The sequence below is a fragment of the Chiloscyllium plagiosum genome, unplaced genomic scaffold, assembly GCF_037043375.1.
Source record: "Chiloscyllium plagiosum isolate Xiang-an unplaced genomic scaffold, Cpla_swu_hap1 HiC_scaffold_33, whole genome shotgun sequence".
In the NCBI taxonomy this organism is placed as follows: Eukaryota; Metazoa; Chordata; class Chondrichthyes; order Orectolobiformes; family Hemiscylliidae; genus Chiloscyllium; species Chiloscyllium plagiosum.
In genome coordinates this window covers 12,318,092-12,339,865 of record NW_028270171.1, presented here as the reverse complement: position 1 = coordinate 12,339,865, position 21,774 = coordinate 12,318,092, and the positions used below count along the sequence as shown (strand labels likewise).

The 21,774-nt window shown below is 41.2% G+C and overlaps 1 protein-coding gene across 4 annotated transcripts in view; it reads right to left on the bottom strand.

The window, feature by feature from the left end:
* Positions 1-2,751: 2,751 nt before the first annotated feature.
* LOC122542210 (carnitine O-palmitoyltransferase 1, liver isoform-like) overlaps positions 2,752-21,774 on the bottom strand; it is a 108,334-nt gene continuing 89,311 nt past the window's right edge. For all 4 annotated transcript variants that reach the window (XM_087978277.1, XM_043679700.2, XM_043679701.2 and 1 more), the window contains exons 14-19: positions 19,168-19,332; positions 16,724-16,858; positions 15,900-16,052; positions 14,264-14,377; positions 9,746-9,838; positions 2,752-8,727 (exon numbers count right to left, since the gene is read on the bottom strand). In XM_087978277.1, coding sequence (XP_087834403.1) covers positions 8,644-8,727; positions 9,746-9,838; positions 14,264-14,377; positions 15,900-16,052; positions 16,724-16,858; positions 19,168-19,332 — 744 coding nt within the window. In that variant the 3' untranslated portion in view covers positions 2,752-8,643. The remainder of the gene's footprint in view (positions 8,728-9,745; positions 9,839-14,263; positions 14,378-15,899; positions 16,053-16,723; positions 16,859-19,167; positions 19,333-21,774) is intronic.

Genomic DNA, 21,774 nt, shown 5'->3' with positions numbered 1-21,774 from the left:
GTAAGACATCACACATCATAGCTGTCACTTGAAGATCTGGATCCTCATTTTTGAGTCACTGTTAGTAACTGCAGTGAAATTTTTGATGGAAGCTTCTCAGCTTTGTAAAAAGAGCAGTCATAACCCAAGTGACTCCCTTCTGAAAACTACTACGTTGCTTGGAATCTGCACGGTGCGTGAGTTTGCTGTGTTGGATCAGAATGGAGTCCTTCATGTCCTCCCTGAAAAGCAAACGGGGCACACTTGCACATCGGATAGGGTCAGAATAGGTTGAGTTGCCACAATGTCCATGCCCGAGCAGTGCTCAGATCCAGTTTCCAAAACCTTTCCCCTTTGTGGTCCTCCCCACCCTCCATGTCGAGGCTTGAGAATGATCACAAAGCTTCAGTGAGAATTGTTCGAGTGGGAGGACAGCTGCACAACTTGGTCAGAGTTCTGCTGTGACCACTGCGGTCTCAAAGTTTGCATGCTCAAAACCCCAGCTCACAACCCCCACTTTGGAAGCCTTGCTCTGGCATGGTCATTCCTCTGGTTTATTACTGGCTTGGCAACTGTAAGGTATGGACACTTGCTTTACGCCTAGTGATTTAAAAAATTTTGCAGTCACTGCCAACACAAATGGTCAGTTTACCCTTATACCTCAACTGCTCACTTGTAATGAGGCATTGGACGAGGGGATGCTGTGGACCGGTTTTGCCTCGTTGATTTTCTATGCTCTTACTATTTGGTTGAGGACTACACAGAGGACTTGTGGATGGAAGGAGGGCTCATGATTACTGTCAGCTCCATGCTTGATACTGGTCTACTGTCTGGCCAGTGTTCCTGGTTTTCAGGTATGGCTACCCTAAAGCTATCAATGTGGCTCCCACAAGAATGGCTACTTGGTGAAAGGCTGCCTAAACCCTGACAGGAATATTCAGAATTATGAGGCTCACAAAGGAGAAAATATGGCAGAGAACTACTTTTCTTCCCCTCTGCACTAGTGTGGTGAAATTAATGTTAGCCAGCACTCAATCACCAGAACTTTCAATATCCCCATGTCACTGTTACTGATACCACTGTTACCAATGCTGTCAGTCTGAAATGTAAGGAAACTGGATGATAGTTGAAGCACCTCCTTTAATGTTTATAAAGGTCAATAGTAGAGAGATTCCAAGCCTCTGCAGCACAGGTCAATGCATATTTTAGTTCGATTCCTATTATTACCATGAACTAGTGGTTTAACAGGCATCGATGATTTACCAGTGCCACCCAATCCTCGTGCATGCTGGACAATGCAAACTGTACTGTGTAGTTTTAACATCACAGAATCACAAAATTATGAAGGTGCAGGAAGCAGCCGTTTAGTCCTATCGCCACCACACTGGCTCTCCAACTGAGCATTACTTAGTGCCAATCTCCAAACTTTTCCCAGTAACCTTGTGAATTGTCTGTATTCAGATAATGCCCTCGAATGAACCACATTTCCAGGCAGTAGATTCTAGATGTGAACCACTCAATAACACAAAGGTATTTCGGCATATTGCAACTGCTTCTCTTGCAAATCAATTCAAATTTGTGCTCTCTGGGTCTTTATCTTGGTATGACTTATAGAAGCAGGAACAATTTCTACCCATCTATTGTTGCGGTCCCCTCAGACACTCGCCATGATTTTGGAAACCTCGATCGAATTTCCCTCAGCCTTCTCCTCCTGAAGGTGAAAAGTCCCACATTCTCCAATTTATCTTCATAACTAAAAACTAAATTCAAAGAAAACCTTCAAAGTGAGAAAGCTTGGCTGCACAGAATCTTCCACAAACAGCCCCCCACTATCCAACCAGATGAACTGTTGTGACCAAAGGATTGTGCCCCCTTCATGGGCATTAATGACTTCTCTAAACTTAAACACACACACACACTACAGGTTAATGTCCTTGCTGTAATGCAATTTGGAGCCTGTCTGAATTCACAGAATCATAGTAACATAGATATAGAAACAGACATTAGGAGCAAGAATAGGTTATTCAACCCTGTGCACTATTCACCACTCAATGTCTAATCATTGAGCCCAATAGCCTAATCCTACCCTAAGCCACAAAATCTACCTTTTTTTTTTAAAAACACAATGGTTTCTCCTCAACAGTTTTCTGTGGCAGTGAATTCCACAGGTTCACCATTCTCTGGCTGAGGACATTTCTCCTCATCTCACTTCTAGAAGGACTTATCCCTTATCCTTAAACTATGACGCCCTAGTTCTGGATTCCCCCACCATTAGGAATATCCTTCTTGAGGCCAACATTTCTAGTCCCGTGGGAATTTATAGATTTCCATGAGATTCTCCACATAGTTCTTCTAAATTCCAGAGAATCCTAACCGACTCAATCTTTCCTCAAGTCTGTCCTATCATGCCAAGAATCAATTTGGTAAACCTTTGTTGCATTGAGTTCATGGTTCTACTCAGTTTAGGTTTCCTTCATGTGTAATTTAACCCCTTGCCCCCTACCAGCAAAGAGTAATTCTGTCAAAAACGGGTGTGGGTCTTCTACATCCAGATCCCACCAGCCAGTTTAAAGGGCTGCAAAGTCTCGATTACAATTCTGGAAAAAAATCTGGTCACAATGACATTTGGCTCCAGGTGCATATGCACAGCCAGTCACATATTTTCATAAATAAAAACACATACTTGACATTAAATGGCCATGCTTAGAAATTCACACACATTCATAAACCCAGGATGGCATCCAGAAATAATGGAGACAGTACACTGATAAGTTTCAGGCAACTGATATTTTACTTCTGAATATCCCTTACTGATTGCATTGATACCTGCATAGACATTTACAGAAAAGAAAGAAATTCAAAAGAATTCAGAGATAATAAAAACAACCGATAATGCAACAAACACGATTTGACATAGGAGACAAAATTCTTCTAATGACACTGAAAATGAGAGCACCAAATGGAGAGAGATACCCGTTCCCACTCAAAGTAAGTGGGTTTTGTGCACAATATTTAACAGGAGTTTTGTGCGACTACAGTTCTGACCAGGCTGACAAGGTGTTCGTAGGTGTGCTGCTTGTTCCTGCACATGTTCTGCTGCATTACTTTTAAAAAAAAAATGTATAGCACTCAAGAGGACAATTCTGCACTCGCTGTTGTTCCCATTTTATTCCTACAGAAAGACAGCTGGGAGTTGCAATCAGGAATAATTCACAGTAGACCAATAAACAAGTGAGTGGATAGCAGAAGTCATGAACCACAACTGCATCTGCCAAACAGAGGGCTATTCAAACAATAGCATTTCAAGCCCAGAGTTAAATCCTCAAATCACTTGGCCAACTAGGAATCTATGTCTTTAAAGATATTACAGACTAGATTATTAATAATGTGGACAAATTCATACTACGTAGTCTTTGTGTTTTATGAATATGTAAAAGAAAAAGAGGCTATTACAAGTTTGGAACTTGGATTTAAACTTGAGGGCTTTGAAAGAATGGATTACATTCATGGGATTATACCAGGTTCTATCACACATAGATTTGAAATTATTATTCACCGCTCAATGCAATGCATCAAGAGTCACAAGAGATGGGGCACACAGGATCGAGGCAATATTCTGTAGTCTTTCAAAACTCTAATTAATAGCGGTGAAGATGCCAAAGCAACTCAAGACCTCTTCTTCACTAAGAGCGCCAACTACTTGCTAGGAATCAGATGTCATCCAGTGCCTCTCTCATAGGCAATGGGCAGCAACAAACTTCACAACCTTAAAGAACATCAAAGCTGAGCCTGATCAAGAGAACCACACACACGCGCAGACAGATGGTGACATAAGCGCACACAGATGGTGACATACATACATACACACACACAAACTCTTCCATCCACCCCCAGATGGTGACACAGACACTGGCACACACAAAAATAGCAACATGCTCCAGCAGCAGTGACTGGGTGAAATCATAGTGGATTTTTCCCCTCCCTGGTCCACCTACTCTTGTTCCACAACCCTTGCTGAGATCAGCTAACTCAGCAGGGACTCAGGACCACCTGTGACAGGCCTGATCTCCCAGCTCAGCCTGGATACAGGACATTTTAAGCCATGGGTGTTGCAGCATCTTTAACTCAAAGAAATTTGAGGTTTTCAGGAATGCTAGGCAATACACAGGATGGGAGCTGTCTGGTAAATAAGTGAGCAAGTTTAGTGCTCCTGCCACTAGGTAAAACTATCCAGGTTTTGAACTCCACTTGGACAGGGCCAATGAGACTGACGCTGCAGCTCTAAAGTCACTGTTCTGAATCGGTGTCATGTGAACTTATCTTACTCTCAGAATGGGTCATTCTGGGGATCCCTAAAATCCTCCTGTGTTATCTATGTCCACAGTAAGCTTCAGGTAACTGGGGACCTGCGTGTCTATGAATCAGACAGCAAATCTTTCCAACAGAGCATGACCTGGTTGATTCTACTCTACATCTGAAAAACGTAAATTCACACTACCACTAAAGCAGGCCAGTAAGATTCTGTGGTTTCTCTCCTTCCCCAAGCCTCACAAGCAGGAATGTTGGAACTCTACATAGGGTTCGTTCCAAAGCTTTAACCTTGGCAGAGACCACTTTGCAGTGTCGCACCAAGCTTTCTAATGAAAATGCACCACAGCCAAACCAGAAGCAGCTCTGATGAAATTGCTAGTGGAGGTCTTTGTAATCAACCTCCATTCTTTCTTCCTGGCAATATATTTCCTGTCTTATGGGAGAGGGACAGAAATCTCAAACTGTTAAGTCCACACAGCCCTGTGCACTCCTCACATTGTACTAGTATGGCACTTCATTGCTGTACACTGCACTATTTGAACACACCGTATTGTGGTAATTTGATACTCCTTTCTCACAGTTCAGCCACTCCTCAATTTAACCCTCAAGTTGTGCACTTTTATCCTTGACTTTCCACTGGAGAAAAGGCACAAATTTGAAACAAGTTCAAAACTCTACCTTAAATATAACTCATTCGGTTAGGCTGAAACTGTTGCACTAAAGACTAAGAGGTGTAATGATTTAAGGGCAAAATCTAAAACAGTAAAATATTAACAATTTTAAAAATACCAGAAATGTAACAGAAAAAGACATTCATTCCATAAACGTACAGTGGAGATAAGTGTTGGTGTGACTGAAAACTGCAATCGTATAATATGGTCCTTTGGTCACACTGCTCTTTGGTAACGTGTCAGGAACCTTCTGCAATTGATCTCAAACTTGGTCCTTATGATCACCACACACAGCTTTCGACCCCATGCCAAAATCAGCTAATTGTTTAATCGTAATTGTAAATTATTCTCTCTCATATAGACAAAGGTCATACCGTGTTACCCTGAAAATGCAGAGTCCTGAGAATCACTTTGACACACACGTTGCATCACAAGTGAGGTCTGGTTTAACTTTGGTTCAGCTCCCACCATGTCTGGAATGTGCTGCTTTAAATCAAACTACATCACTGTTGCTAAAATAGATCAATTGTGGACAAGTTGACTAACTGCTTATAGTATAACCAGATCAAGTCTGATAACTTAGTTCCCTATGGGACATGTGTCAAAACAAGTCAGCACTGTCAAGATTAAACTGAATACAATTGCAAAATGCCACCACTAATATCAGATTTCCTCCGAATTATGGGATAGGCTTTTTGTAATTTATTTGCACCTGAGCTAAGATTTTTTCCTCAACTCTCATGCTGTGCAACATGAGGTTTTCTCAGAGGCAACATTTGTACACAATCAGCTGCTGACATTGAACAAATGCAACAACCTGATGAACAGCCCTTAACGTGAGCGTCCTGACAAGCAGGTGGCTTAGTAGTTACCAGCAACACATGCCTTCACATGCTATCATGTGGAATCTTGAACAGTGCCAGTGTGTCACACTGCTTAAGCAATGTCGTAAGCCCTGCTGTCGTGCTCAGGACTGGTAAGATTTGACGTACTATTAAAACACCAATTAAATAACATTTATAAAATGATTTGCAAGGGGGAGATTATATTTTCTTAAAGGCAAAGAGAGAAAGTGTGTGGAAAATAACCCTGGTCGAAACAAATCCTTCTCACTTATTTTTTTTCATATATAAAAGGGGCATTTTAAATCCCTACCGAGACCCAAGATCTCCATTTTGCATTTTATCGGCTATGATCAAAGTTTTGCAAATGTTACAGAAAGTTATTTTAAGTGTGATTGTCATTTAATCATCCTTCAATCACTTCTTAATTCCATCGTTTCAATCTGTTCCTAGTGTTCAAGACTCCCAGCTTCTACTTCCTCCTCCCTTTTGGTTTAACGTGTAGCTGTCCTGCCAGACAGTCCTAGTGTCTTGCAGTAATGACTTCATGGAATTGTTAGTTTAATAGAATACATACAAATACATTATAAATACCATGGACCTAAACTCATCCTCTTGCTTCTGGTTAGCCAGTTATTCACAAATCTGTTAATAATGTCTTAGTCTGGGTCTGGATGTGGCATGATTAGTTCTGCAGATGTGAGGGCAGAACAATTGGTGAAAAGAAATGGCTTGCAGGGTCAGGTTGCACAATTTTGAAGTGAAATTTTAGTATCACTAGTATAAAAAGGAGGTGGATGTAAGGGACGGAGCAGAAACCCTCTGATTTTAACAGTTATAATCTGAGCATCAGTTAAACATCACACCTAAAATTTGATTAAAAAGGCAAATAGTGGCAACCTTCCCAAATACAGTTGCAAATTTGCTGTGATGTTTTGTGATGAGGGCTGCAACATTGTGCATTCAATTCCTACAGCCCCCACCTGAACCAAAAAGATAACTACAGATTCATCTTAATAGTTGTTTTTTATTCAATTCATGATTCCCCAGCATGCCCAGCTCCTTTTCCACTGCCACATTTTATTTAGTTCCCAGTGAATTTTACTCCAGTTGTGGTCGATGAGGACTTAACTTCCATTAGGTTTTCCAAATTTACATCCCATAGAGGCTGTGAAAAATGAAGGTTGCCCATAATCTTGAGAAATGGAAAACTGGCTAACCAGAGGTTCAGCTTAATGAAAACAAATAAATTCTATATTTAATAACTGCATTTAAAGGCACCAGCTTCAACAGACAGAGCTTGAACTTAACAGTTTTAAAAACAAGGCAATTGCCAAAGATAAAAATGGCTCAAAAAAAAAAGAAAGTTTTGTCAATCTTCAGAAGATTATGTTTAAACACAGAAAATCCAAATTTCTTTCTTAAAATCCACCACAAGGCCAACGGTGAGTTAATAGATGTGGATAGGATGCGAAATACTTTCTCTACAGTAATTGAATTTGATGCAGCTTTCTGTTCCTTGTTTCTCAGGGTACATGTCAAATGATTGGCTGGTTAAGAGTGAAACAAATGATTTGTTCTGCATTCAAGTACATTCTTCTGCCTAGCCCTGTACATTAATGGAATTTAGATTTTAATAATGATTTGGAGAAGGGAACTATCATTTCATTGCTAGCCACCACAATCAGATTCAGTACCCATTGAATGGAACAGAAATTTCTCTCAGACAAGTGCAACCATTTCCATGTGTTAAATGCAAACAAGACTTCTCAACTTTTTGAAGTTGCTATTTATAAATACAAGTCCCTTCCCCTTACTGCTGACCACCACACCAGCCGTGATCCCGGTAATCAGTTGTTCATTGTTAGATATAGTTCACAAATCCAACGGCACCACTGACTTTACAATAATGACAGTACTACAGTAGCAGTGGTGCAAAAGTAATGCTGTCCCCAGGCGTTGTACTATGCTTTGGGTATTGACTATCCCCAGAATTTTTTTACATAAAAAAAAAATCAAGCTTTTAAGGAAATACATGTGTCTAGTAAAGGTGTTTGGACATTTTGCACTCTTGCTGTCCTCTTACATTTTGAAAGCTCTGTGCAATTAGGCACAAGGGGTGTGGTGCTGCAATTAAAACTGGAACCCTTTTCTCTTTGATTAGAATAGTTCTTCCTCCATAATGATCCAAGGCACATTAAGCAAAATGATGCCCTCAAACCAAACAGAAAGCTGCAGCAAATGTTATTTTTAAACCTTTCACCACTTTACTCATCGCTGCGTTTGCAGACCTGGGAAGTGAATCGTTCCAGATTAGTATCAGCCTTCCCTTCCCAGGCTATAGTAGGCCAATCTCTCCCACTTTGCTGATTGTTTGCATTCTGGTATTCCCAGAGTCTTCATGTGAGGTTTAGACGTTCACTGCTCTACTGTATATCCCAACTGCAAAGATATATAGGTGTGCAACACCAAAGTAGAACACACGGTGCAGGTCACGCAAGGTAACTGAGAATGGCAAGAATAATAAAATGTTATAGCTTAACCTTTTGTCGGGAAAATGGCACTTAAATAGTTAATGTTAAGTTCAAGCTCTGTCTCCTCCGCACATCAGAATTCCAACGGTAAATCCCTTTCTTTTGCATTGTTGTTGCTTTTTTTTAATTTAAGATCAGCCCCCTTGACACAAATGAATAAATAATGCAAGTTGACAAAAAAAACAGTGCATACGCACGCCAAGTCCTTTAGCAGAACAAACTGTTCAAGCAACCTCGGGTGTGCAGGATCCTCAGTGTTTTTCTTCCCCTCCCTTTTGTTGTGTCAGGCAGGTAAAATGGTTACATTTAGGGCTTTCTTGCATCCAAATTGAAGAGCGCAAGGATGTCTGACATCGCTTGGATGATGTTTTTACCAAAACGATGTGCGTCCTTTTGGAAAGTAATAAGGGAAAGGAATTTGTTAGTACCATTTCAGAACCGTACATTTTATATGTCTTTTCTCCAATTGAGTGGCCTCTACAGTATGATTTTTCTGGACAATCACACTAAAACGAACCCAATTCATTAAAATTAATACATAATTCAGTTTGCTCACGCATCACAAATACTAACTTTCAGCTTGAGTCACTACCCCACTTTTAACCTTTCACTTTCTCTAGCACAAGAATTGGTCTTGCTTGTTCTGTGAACTGATCTCCTGTCCATTCCTTGCTTCCATTTCCCCAGTGACTAACAGTTATATATCCCAACACTCCTGGACTTTTTTTAGATTAGATTATTAGATTAGATTAGATTAGATTACTTACAGTGTGGAAACAGGCACTTCGGCCCAACAAGTCCACACCGACCCGCTGAAGCGCAACCCACCCATACCCCTACATTTACCCCTTACCTAACACTACGGACAATTTAGCATGGCCAATTCACCTGACCTGCACATCTTTTGTACTGTGGGAGGAAACCGGAGCACCCGGAGGAAACCCACGCAGACACGGGGAGAAGGTGCAAACTCCACACAGTCAGTCGCCTGAGGCGGGAATTGAACCCGGGTCTCTGGCGCTGTGAGGCAGCAGTGCTAACCACTGTACCACTGTGCCGCCCACTTCTCTCCCTAAATTATTCTGCTTCCAGTGCTTTTGAGGGATTTGGTAAAGACCAGTTATCAGTTGCTGAGATGAGCTCTGGCTCAAACTGGAGCTGCTTCCACAGCACACAAATTCCAGGCACAGATCTTATTCCTAATAGCTCAGTTGTGCTCTCGTATGCTTTATGACAATGTGGCTCACCTGATCATATTCCTTAATCTTTGTGAACGCAGAATACCAATAGGAAGCTGCAGACTACCCAAAAATTTCCTGGACATCAGATTTTGAAAGTACAATGAAAGCACAAACTTGCTTCCAACACAAATGAAAAGGTAAGAAAGGAGTGTGTGCTGGAACTTTACCGTTAATGGGCTGGAGACTTTGCAAGAGATGTGGAAGTTGATGAGATTTTCTCCAACGATAATGTAAGAAACACCGTAACCATCATCTGCAACCTAAGCAACAAAGAGTTGCAAAGTGTTTAATAAAAAAATCCTTTTGTGGTTTCATCTAAGTTTTCATCCTCAGCTGGGAACATCTTTTAAAATACATTATACCGTGTTCAATTGTTATTTGTTTGACTGAGTGGTGAATAGGTGATCTCTATTCACTGTCCTTAATTGATTCCACATCCAGGCTTAACCAGAGAAAAGTATTCAAAGCAGTAGAAAGAGCGGAAAGCCAGAACTGAAGAATGGAGTATATATTTTAAAAACACTGAATACAGCACTGCAGATTAAGTTCATACATACAAAAATAAGTTTCTACTTTGAGTAGAAACACATTCATGAATTTGGCTGGGTCCAATGATTGCTCAACACTAATAATCCTCTTGAGAAGATTACAGCAATTTGTCCTCCTACTGCAAGCGTAGTGACGTTGTAGTAAACCACTATGCTTTACAGAATTGAATCCATAATTCTACTCAATAAAGTGTAGTGGTTTACCACAACCTTGAGAGGCCAGTTTAGAAGACAGACAAGAGTCAATCAGATTGTTGTGGGCCTAGAGTCACATGTAAACCAGACCAGCTAGTGATGGCAGATTTCAGCCCTCAAAAGACAAATCAGTAAAACAGATGAAATAAATACCAAACTGCTTAAGAAACTCAGTAGGTTTGGCACTGTCTGTGGAAAGAGAGTGTGTTAACAGAGTCCAACATGACTCTTCTTCGGAACTGTTCCAAGGGAGAGAGTTACACTGGACATTTTTCCCTCCACAGATTCTGCAGGATTTAAAGAATTTCTCCAGCACTTTGTTTTTATTTCAGATTTCCAGTATAGAATCAGAATCCCTTGTGTGGAAGCAGGCCATACAGTCTATCGAGTCCACACTAACCTTCTAAAGAGCATCCCACCTAGACCTACCACCCTACTGTCCCTGTAACCCTGCATTTCTCATGGCTAACCCACCCAGCCTGAGCACCCTTGGATACTACAGGCAATTTTATCATGGCCATTCCATGTAATCTACACATCTTTAGACCGTTGTATGTAGCTTGACCACCCGGAGGAAGCCCACGTAGACATGGGGAGAACATGCAAACTCTGCACAGACAGTGACCCATGGCTGGAATCAAATTCGGGTCCCTGCTGCTATGAGGCAGCAGTGTCAATCACTGAGCCATCGTGCTGTACTGTATCCACAGTATCTTGCTTTTAGTTGAACCAGAGAACTTTTCCAAGTAACAAACCAGTAGTTTTTGTGGTCACCATAATTGATATTTGTTTTTTTTCCCTGAATTCAGTTAGTTAACTGAATTCAAAGGTCCTCAGTTTCCTTGAATGTATTTGAATTGGCATAGAATCATTTATCTAAAAGATGCCCTTAAGACATGGCAACAAATTATAACGAAAGGTTGTCTGCGGTGATAACACTGGTTGACAAGCAGCTGTAGCAGTCAGAGTAGCACGAGAACTAAGAGGACAACACATCCCGGACTTGGGAAAGTTTGGGACTTGTAGACAGGGAGCGATTGGACATTCTAGGGAGGGGGAGTTCCAGGGTGGGATCTTGGTTTGCTCAACAATCAAGTTTCCAATATTGCAAGCTCAAAGCCACTGCTCTTTTCATAAACTGAACACTGTGTAACACTGACAAATATCATGGGAGTAACCCACTGGCAGTCCTTTCAACTAAGTTGCGCTGCAGAGCACAGGTGCCTCTTTTTAAAAAAGATGAGGTAGAAGAATAAATAACAAGTTATTACTCTTTTAAAGGGATGTGAGCATTGCAGGCAAGGGCAGCATTTGTTACCTATCCAGAATTGCTCGAGGTGGTCAGGGTGAGCTACCCTCTGAATCAGCTGCAGTCCATCTGGTTAAGTTATATTCAATGCTGTAAGGAATGGAGTTCCAGGATTTTAAATCAACAGTGAAGGAACAGCTTCAATATAGCTCCAAGGCTGGTGTGGGGTTTGGAGGGGAACTTGCAGGCAGTGGTCCCATGCAACTACTGCACTTGTCCTTCCAAATGGATGAGGTTGCAAACGTGGCTGGTGCTTTCAAAGGAGCTTTGGTGAGTTACTGCAATCTAATGTCTGTACATATTGGTGCTAATCAAGCAAGCTGCTTCGTCCTGGCTGGTGTTACTTGCTGTGAGATTCCTAGCCTCTGATCTGCTGTTGTAACCACACTATTTATATGGCTAATTCAGCAGTGTCTGGTCAACGGTAATGCCCCGAATGTTAATATGAGGAATTCAGTGATTGTAACACTGCTGAATGTCAAGGGACAATGGTTAGATTCTCCCTTGTAGAGGATGGTTACTTCTTAGTGCAAGTGGTGTACTTTTTGTTAGTACTGTGCTCAATTTTATCATGGACACATGTAAAAGATTTGAGTAGTGAGAAGGAAGATAAGAGACTTGAGGAAGGCAGAGACAGTTTAATAGAATAGACAGGCTGGTGGGTAGTGTACTTTGATGTAATCCAAAATTCACGTCACTGGATTATAACCCTACAGGTTTATGTGAAACTGCAAGCTGTCAGAGCCCCCGCTTCTTCCTCAGGCAGCTAGCGAGGGCTCCAAAAGTTTGCCGTTTCAAATAAATCTGGATCTTAACCTGGTGTTGAGATTTTTGACTTTGCCAACCCCAGTCCAAGACTGGCACCTCAACATGCTAGTTTAACGTAGTCAAATGATTATAGCATTTGGTCGAAAAGAAGAGAGGACTTTTACAAAACAAAGATTCTGAAAGGTGCACATGAACTAAGGGAATCAAGAGTTCAAGTACTTTAATGTTTGAAATACAAATAAAGAGGCATTGAGGGTGCAGCTACACCACATGGATTGCAGTGGTTCATGAAGGCAGCAGTTCATGAAGGCAGCCAACCACGATCACCTCAAATTCCATTAGGAACAGGCACTAATGCTGATCTAGCTGGTGACACTCACATCCCTTAAATTTTTTTTTTAAATCCTAATTCAAGCAAAACAACTCTATGTGACCCCTTTGTCTACCAACCACGTTTTGATCATATTGCTACATATCTTTACAAAACGTGTGAATTTTCTTATCCATTAATTTTAATCTTGACTGCCTTTCTCCAGTCACATTTCTCCTTTATCCCAGTCACTTTGTATCCTTGTGTTCCATCACTCAGCCAGCTATATTGTTATCACTGTTTGCCACCATCAAGTTACCATCCTGTCAGTTACTTGCTGATATGTTTCCACAGGTGGCAAACAGTTTGCCAAGGTGTTCACTGGTCAAGAGTGGACTGAAACAAAGAATGAATCAGCAGGATAACAATCATTGTGGAATCTCAGAGCTAAGCCTATTCCAGATCCCACCTCGATCTTCACACATCTTCCATTAGGAGTTTCAGGACAATGGCTAGAAATGACACACTCAGCTGTTTTATTTTGCTCCTTACTACAGCTGTGCTCAGGTTGAACAAACTTAACAAGTACCTTTGAATTATTTTTAAACTGCTCTCAAAAGCACAGTGCAGTAAACATCACTTTTTGAGATACAGCACTGTCTTATTGATGGTACAGCAGAATGAGCATATTGTACTCTAATTGCAGAGATCTGTGGAGTAATTCTGTTTGGAGGAGGGGTAATATAACGGAGTCCAACATTATTGAAGGTGGCAGGACAGGATAAGGAATGGTTTAAAAAGACAATAAAATCCATAAGCACACTGGGCTTTATAAACAGGGACACAGTACAAAAGCACAGAAGTTTGATAGACCAGTACAAAACACCAATTTCAGCCTCAACTAGAGGAGTGCATCCATTTCTGGGCAGGTCACATCACAAACGGTACAGAAAAGATTTCTGAGAATAGTTCCAGGGAAACTAACTTCAGTGACACAGGTAGATGAGGGCATCTGGAGTCTGTCTCCTTGAAGAGAAGGTTGCATGGGTATTTAATAAAAGTGTTCAAAATCATGACGGATCTGGAGATTAATGAGAGAGAAAGTCTTCTCTTTGGTTGAAAGGATCAAGAACCAGAAGACACAAATTAAAGGTGATTGGCAAAGGAGAAACAATGGCATAAGGAAAAACCTTTTTACACAGCAAACGGTTAGAATCTGGTATGCGTGACCTGACAGTGACAGAGGAAGGTGCAGTCAGAGCTTTTTAAAAGTGAATTTGGAAAGGTTTACAGGCATAAGATTAAAATGCAGTTGAGTGGCATTAAGTAGATTGTCCTAACAGAAAATCAGGATAGTCACAACAGGCCTAATAGCTTCTTCTTGTGCTGCACCCAATTCTGACATTGACTGATTGCCACAGATTTATAAAGGTGAGAGGGAGAAAGGGGGAGGCGATGAAGGGAGAGGGGGAGGTAGCAGCAGGGGAGATTGGGAGGGGAAGAGGGGACATAATTAAAACATTAAGTATAACGAAGAAGTAGTCACATTACTCACTGGGCCAAAACCACCACCAATGGAGATGTATTCTGGATGATTTATAAGGTCAAATAGCTCAATCTGCTGGATGGGTGTTTGGCTTGTTGACAGACACCATGGTTCAGAAAGCACCTAAAAGTAAATCCACGTTTAGTTACAGACAAGACAATCAACAAAAATATACTTTTATTGCACAAAAGTCAGAATCAACCATGATAATCCAGTGTTTCATTCTTCATTCTTACTGGCAATTCAAGACACTTATCCTTGTCATGCACATTGGCTTATTCTTTTCCAGAACTTGGAAACTGTTAATTTTCTCATGTCAGTCTTTCCTCCCTTACTATCAAATCTAAACATGACAACATCTAATTCCCTATTTATTCCAATATGTTTTCATGGCATGTCACAACAAGAATGTTTACTAAGTTTTTATAATGACCTAAAATCACTATGTTCATTAAATACTCAGCATTTCATGTTCAGCAGATCGTGAGCATCTGCGGAGAAAAACAGAATCTTGTGGAGGTGCTGTTTTGGCTGCCATCTCGAGCCCAGTACTGCCTTTTGTGTCAAGGCCAACTTGGGCACTTAATGGGTCTTCGCCTGAGATCAAGGGCTTTGAGGAAGGAGTGGCATCTCTCCAGTAGGATTGTCACTGTATCCCAACCACAAAAATGATGGCAGGACAGGAATTGTAGGGTGGGAGTTGATAGCATGGGCAGCTGGGTTTGCAAGTCTCCTCCACTCCTCATGACTGAATTAGTTAACCTACAGTGTGGAAACAGGTCATTTGGCCCAACCAGTCCACACCGACCCTCTGAAGAGTAACCCACCCAGACCCAATTCCCTCTGACTAATGCACCTAACACTATGGGCAATTTACCATGGCCAATTCACCCGACCTGCACATCTTTGGATTGTGGGTGGAAACCGGAGCACCCGGAGGAAACCCACGCAGACACGGGGAGGATGTGCAAACTCCACACAGAGTCACCAGAGGCTGGAATCAAACCTGGGTTCCTGGCGCTGACCACTGAGCAACCATGCTGCCCTACTAATGCCAGATATTTGATTCTACATTCAAGTGCCTTGAATGAGGGATCCCCTTTATCTCCAGGAGACACCTCATGTGCATCATATGCCCATTAAGTCACAAATCATGATGGAGAACCATCCTGATAATGAAGTAGTGGCGCACCCGCTATGTTGGGAGAGCACAAGATTCCACCCAAATTTTCCAAACAATTCAGGGTCATCAACCTGAATTACTAACTCCATTTCTCTAGATGCTGCGAAGACGTGCCAAGAATTTCCCATATTGTTTTTATTTTAGATCGCTGACAACTGTAGATTTTCATTTTAATAGAAGATCCTCATCATTGCACCAATCTTTCCTTCACTTGATGTCTTGAATCCAATGCTGACCACCTACAAACCGTACAAGAACGTGAATTGCTCCAAGGAGTCTGTATGGTGTTGTTGGCATAGTCACCAGGATGCAAGACACAGGAGTTAATTGTGAGCTAGCAGCCCTGTTGACTGGCAATAGTGTGTTTAATAATCTGTTGTGCTATAAAATTATTAATAGAGGCTTGATTTACCAGGAACCTGCTTATTTTTTTTTCTAAAATTGGAGTGAACAATGTCTAACCTCTTGAAGGAATGGTGAATTGACTCCAAGGTATTTGGACACCACATAGAGGCAGAAGAGGTGACGATCAACACCACATCCGGTCATGGCAAGTCGGCTGATGTGCTGGTGATTTTTGGCAGCAATACGGAACAGATTTAGACATTCATCAACCTGAGAAGAAAACATTTAAGAAGTGGGAGGTGCAACAGTATTGTCACTGGAGCAGTAATCCAAAGACTCAGGGCAATGTTCTGAGGCATGTTTTTGAATCCCACAATGGCAGATGAGGAGATTTGCAACAATGAAAATCTGGAATTAAAAACTAGCCTAATGGGAACCATGTAACCATGGTCAACTGTTAATTAAAAACCCATCTGGTTCACAATTGACCTTTAGGGAAGGAAATCTGTCTTTGCCTGGTCTAGCCTACATGCGATTTCAGGCCCACAGCAAAGTGGTTAACTCTTAATTGCCTTCTGAAACTGCCCTAGCAATGCACTCAGTTCATAGGCAATTAGGTTTCTTGGTTTTGTTTCTCACCCATCCCTATCTTTGTGGATAGAGTTGATAAATGTTGATCACTTTTCACACAGCAATCACACCTGTTCCTCCTTTATGATGACCCAGTCAATTAAACAAACAATAAACCCCAATCACCGACTTACCTACATGCTACACAACTCTTTCCAAGCTTATTCACACGTTATCTCAATCACCAGGGATAGCAGCCTTTCCTTATCCCATCAATATTTGGGGTTGTGAAATTACAATTTAGTCAATGAAAGAAATGAACTTCCCCCTCTATCCCGTTCCCCACACACAGTACAAATTCTTTTCCTTACCGAAAACTTCTCACTCTCCATGGATGTCACAAAGTTGGACGACTCAACTGTGCATGAGCGCACAGTCTCAGTCCTCCCCTCACGGAACAGTCGAGTCATTGACGATTCATAGGTCAAACAGAATGAACCTTTATCCTGCAAACAGAGAAATTGAGTAAAAAATAAAACATACATTTATGTAGTGTTTCCACAACCATCAGACTTCTGAACGTACTTTAGACAATCGCATTTTAAATTGTAATCATTGTTATGATGTAGGAAAGACTACTGCCAATCTGTTTTCAGCAAACTCTTGCAAAATAATGTGATAATGCCCAAAAGTAACCTGTTTTCGTGATATTGAGGAATAAATGTTGAGTGTGGATGAGCCCTTGAAATGTTATAACAATCAAAGCTATGGGCCAAATGCTGAAAAGTGGGTCCAGTGTAGATAGGTCGCCACAGACTCTACGATGACTGACAGTTAACTACACCATGCAGCATAAATGTTACTTCCTCTTTACTCTGGCATTGCTTGGAAATACCCTAACAAGACAAAAATTTTTTGACTGAACAAGTTTTTTTCAGCAATACTCTCCATTACTTTTATGCGCTGCTCCAGGAAGAGGATGAGAAGGTAGTGCATCCTCCATGCATCATTATTCCAATCTTCTGTTTTGAGGATTTTGTAAGCTTTCCAAAATAAACTATTAACTCACTGAATGTTGGCATCATTGTTGAAGTTAGTACTTATTGCCTACCATGACGTGGTAAGTTACCTTCTTGAATACGTCTGAGTGGCTTGCTCAGATATTTCAAAGGGCCGATTAAGAATCGATCGCATTGAGGGTGGAAAGTCACGTGTAGGTCAGACTGGGTAAGGAGAGCATTGTTCCATTGTTTACAAGGTATTAGTGAAACAGATAGGTTTTTGTGGCAATCCAGTTGTCATGGTCACCTTTACAATGTTAGCCCTTTTTTCCTAATTTAATTAATTGAATATAAATTCCCCAGCTATGATCTCAACTCTTGTACAGAACAATTAGCTCAAGCCTAGTAATATAATCACCACGTCACTCTACCCTACGTATAAACCAAATGCATTGGATTACACTTCAATAACAAACTCACACTTGACTACAGCTCACCTGAACTATACCCTTTATTCAGTGTAAAATTTTAATTCTGCTTTAGTTCCTTGCCCACTGTAGTTTTTGGTTGTTTGTGCCAGATTTGTTTTTTGTTTCTCAGTGTGCCCTTTCAGCAGCACTGAAGGTAATTATGTTGCTCCCAGATGATCTAAAGACTAGAAAGCCTTTGTTGTTGTTTGCTAGTCCTGAAAAGGACAACTTACTCATGGTGTGTCCTTGAGGTTTGCTGTCAAGCACAACTGAGTTAACTCCTTATTAAATTGAGAAACCTTAAAAAGACAAATTTCACAGGATGCTCGATAATCCAACATCTACCCAACCTCCATTCCTATAAAAAGGCTGCAGTTCTTTGCAAACTATGAGCAATAAGATGCAACACTGAAGTGGCAACTTTCACTGGGGAACAATGAGCCAGTGCAGGTTCTAGATTTTTAAGCTATTGGAGTAAGGGATCATGGGTGGAACCATCCAAAACCAATGCCAGGGGAATATTTTCCTGTCCAGGTTCAGAACCTATTGCATTCATCAGACTGGTTTACAATCTTCTGTTGTATTGAGACTCAGTATATAAGTTGCAGCAGGTCTATTCAGTCTCTATGTCATGCGCAACTCTTAAGGAGTTGATAGCAAATTTTAGGAAACATTAACCACAACAGGTCAAAGCAAAACACACTTAACTAGTTTATATCTCTGCTAGTCATTTAAGAAGTTGCATTTAGCAGAATCAAATGTGTCATTTATGTAGGAGTCATACACACTAAAAGAGACCTCTTCCAGAACAATATTAGAATTGAATCTAAAAAAGGAAGCCTGTCTGTTGGCTCAGGCCCTCTCCTCCCCAACTTTCCTGCTGCTTTTTGTTGAGCGGCTCAGCAACCATCTGACCCATCAAACTCTAACACGAGCAGTGGTTCTGAACCACAGCAAACACATTTTTCCTTTTGAGATGGAAATGTGTTGCTGGAAAAGCGCAGCAGGTCAGGCAGCATCTAGGGAACAGGAGAATCGACGTTTCGGGCATTAGCCCTTCTTCAGGTATTAGGCTTTTGCCTAATACAAAAGCACACTGGCTTTTCTCTTTCATAAAATAAGTTACAGAAATTGAAAAATAAAACAGCAGTAACTCTAAAGCCACTACTAAACTCTGACGTACTTTCCATAGCGGGAAACAGCAGAACAGACTTTATTCAAAACCACACCAGCAACTAAGCAACCCAGTTCAAACTCTCGTGTTTGCTCATACTTCCGAATTTCACTCTATTTCAAATCTCAATGGCAAGCAAGTTGCTCCTCTGGCCTTTTTTTGGCCCTTACCCTGAAGTTGGCGAGCTGCAGTGCAATCTGGATGAAGGCATCAGGACTGGTTCGGCACTTCTTAATCATACCTTTACCAAACTTAGTGAAGGGGAATGCATAGAAATCAACATCTTCAGCCAGCCTCTGTGCCACCTTCAGGGAATACATGATCACTTCTTGGCACTGAAGGAAAAATGGAGTAACAAAACAAAAAAAGTTTTGCACAATCAATCAATAACAGAGCTGTTATGAGCTTAACAAGTCTATCAAATATTAATTTCCTCTCTTCAAATGCATTAGGTCAATATATCTGATATGATTCCAAATGTGACACTCAATTTTCTCTTCAAATTGTTTCCACCAATGCCATTAAGCAATGTCAGATGTGTAACCATTTTAGGCTGATGCAAGTGGCAGTATTAGGTTGGATTTATCTATCTCAAGTGGAATCTGCAAGGCTATATTGTGGAAGGCTGCCTGAAACCCAGCAGTAAGTCTAGTTCATTTTGAGGGCCAGGCCAGCAGCTGGGTCACAAGAGTATAAAGTGAAAAGTACTTTATCATAGAAATCAGTTGGCTATTGCATGCTTGGGAGAATGTGTGTTGTGGCTGTGAGATTGGAGAATTTTATTTCATACAACTTGCGACTGTCAACCGACCAACAGGGAGGGAGAAAACAGAACGTTGGTTAATACAGAAGAAAATTTCAGGCTGGGCAGTAACAAGAAAGAAATATTTTCTTATACAGACTGTTGGACAAGGATAGAGATACATGGAAACACCACCATCTCACCAAGACCTTTTCAAGGACAACTTGGGATGTGCAATAAATGTTGGCCAACCAGCTGCCCATATCCGTGAATGAATAAAAATTGAGATAGTGATAGTTTAACTGGACTTATTGCATAGCTTGGTTTAAGATAAAAGATGGAATTTATTAATGTTTTTCTTAATACATGATTTTGTTTTTCTCTCAGTGAATGTTTTCTTTCATTTGAACCTTGCAGAATTTCTAAACCACGATTATACCTGATCAATTAATGCTTAGCAATTTTTCACCAGAACTTGTTCCAGGCACAAGGTGGGTCTTGGGGCAAATGTCCGCAGGTAACGGGACGGCTGGAAAATGGAAAGCCTTCAGAAAGGAGATAATGAGAGTCCAGAGAAAGTATATTCCTAATAGGGTGAAAGGGAAGGCTGGATGACTGAAGGAATTGAGGGTTTGAGTTAAGAAAAAGAGGAAAGCATATATGTCAGGTATAGACAGGATAGTTAGAGTAATCCTCAGAACAGTATAAAGGCAGTAGGAGTAAAATTAAGAGGGAAATCAGGAGGGCAAAAAGGGGACATGAGATAGCTTTGGTAAATAGAGTTCAGGAGAATTCAAAGGGTTTTTACAAATACATTAAGGACAAAAGGGTAACTAGGGAGAGAATAGGGCCCCTCGAAGATCAGCAAGCTGGCTTTTGTATGGAGCTATAGAAAATGGGGGAGATACTAAATGCGTATTTTGCATCAGTATTTACTGTGGAAAAGGACATGGAAGATATAGAATATAGAGAAATAGATGGTGACATCTTGAAAAATGTCCATATTACAGAGGAGGAAGTGCTGGATGTCTTGAAACGCATAAAGGTCAATAAAACTCCAGGACCTGCCACAAGGATCAGTGCTGGGTCTGCTACTTTTCATCATTTATATAAATGATTTGGATGTGAGCATAAGAGGTATAGTTAGTAAGTTTGCAGATGACACCAAAATTGGAGGTGAAGTGGACAGCGAAGGTTACCTCAGATTACAATGGGATCTTGATCAGATGAGCCAATGGGCTGAGACGTGACAGGTGGAGTTTAATTCAGATAAATGCGAGGTGTTGCATTTTGGGAAAGCAAATCTTAGCAGGACTTATACACTTAATGGTAAGGTCCTAGGGAGTGCTGCTGAACAAAGAGACCTTGGAGCACAGGTTCAAAGCTCCTTGAAAGTGGAGTCGCAGGTAGATAGGATAGTGAAGGAGGTATTTGGTATGCTTTACTTTATTGGTCAGAGTACTGAGTACAGGAGTTGGGAGGTCATATTGCGCAGCTGTACAGGACTGTTGGAATACTGCATGCAATTCTGGTCTCCTTTCTATCGGAAAGATGTGAAACTTGAAAGGGTTCAGCAAAGACTTACAAGGATGTTGCCAGGGTTTGAGGATTTGAGCTATAGGGAGAGGCTGAACAGGCTAGGGCTGCTTTCCTTGGAGCATTGGAGGCTGAGGGGTGACTTTAGAGGTTTACAAAATCATGAGGAACATGGATAGAATAAATAGACAAAGGTCTTTTCTCTGGGGTGGGGGAGTCCAGAACTAGAGGACATAGGTTTAGGGTGAGCCGGCAAAGATATAAAAAAGACCTAAAGGGCAACGTTTTCACAGAGGGTGGTATGCGTCTGGATGAGCTGCCAGAGGAAGTGGTGGAGGCTAGTACAATTGCAACATTTAAAAAGGTATTTGGATGGGTATATGAATAGGAAGGGTTTGGAGGGATATGGGCCAGGTGCTGGCAGATGGGACTAGATTGGGTTGGGATATCTGGTCAGCATGGGCAGTTTGGACCGAAGGGTCTGCTTCCGTGCTGTACA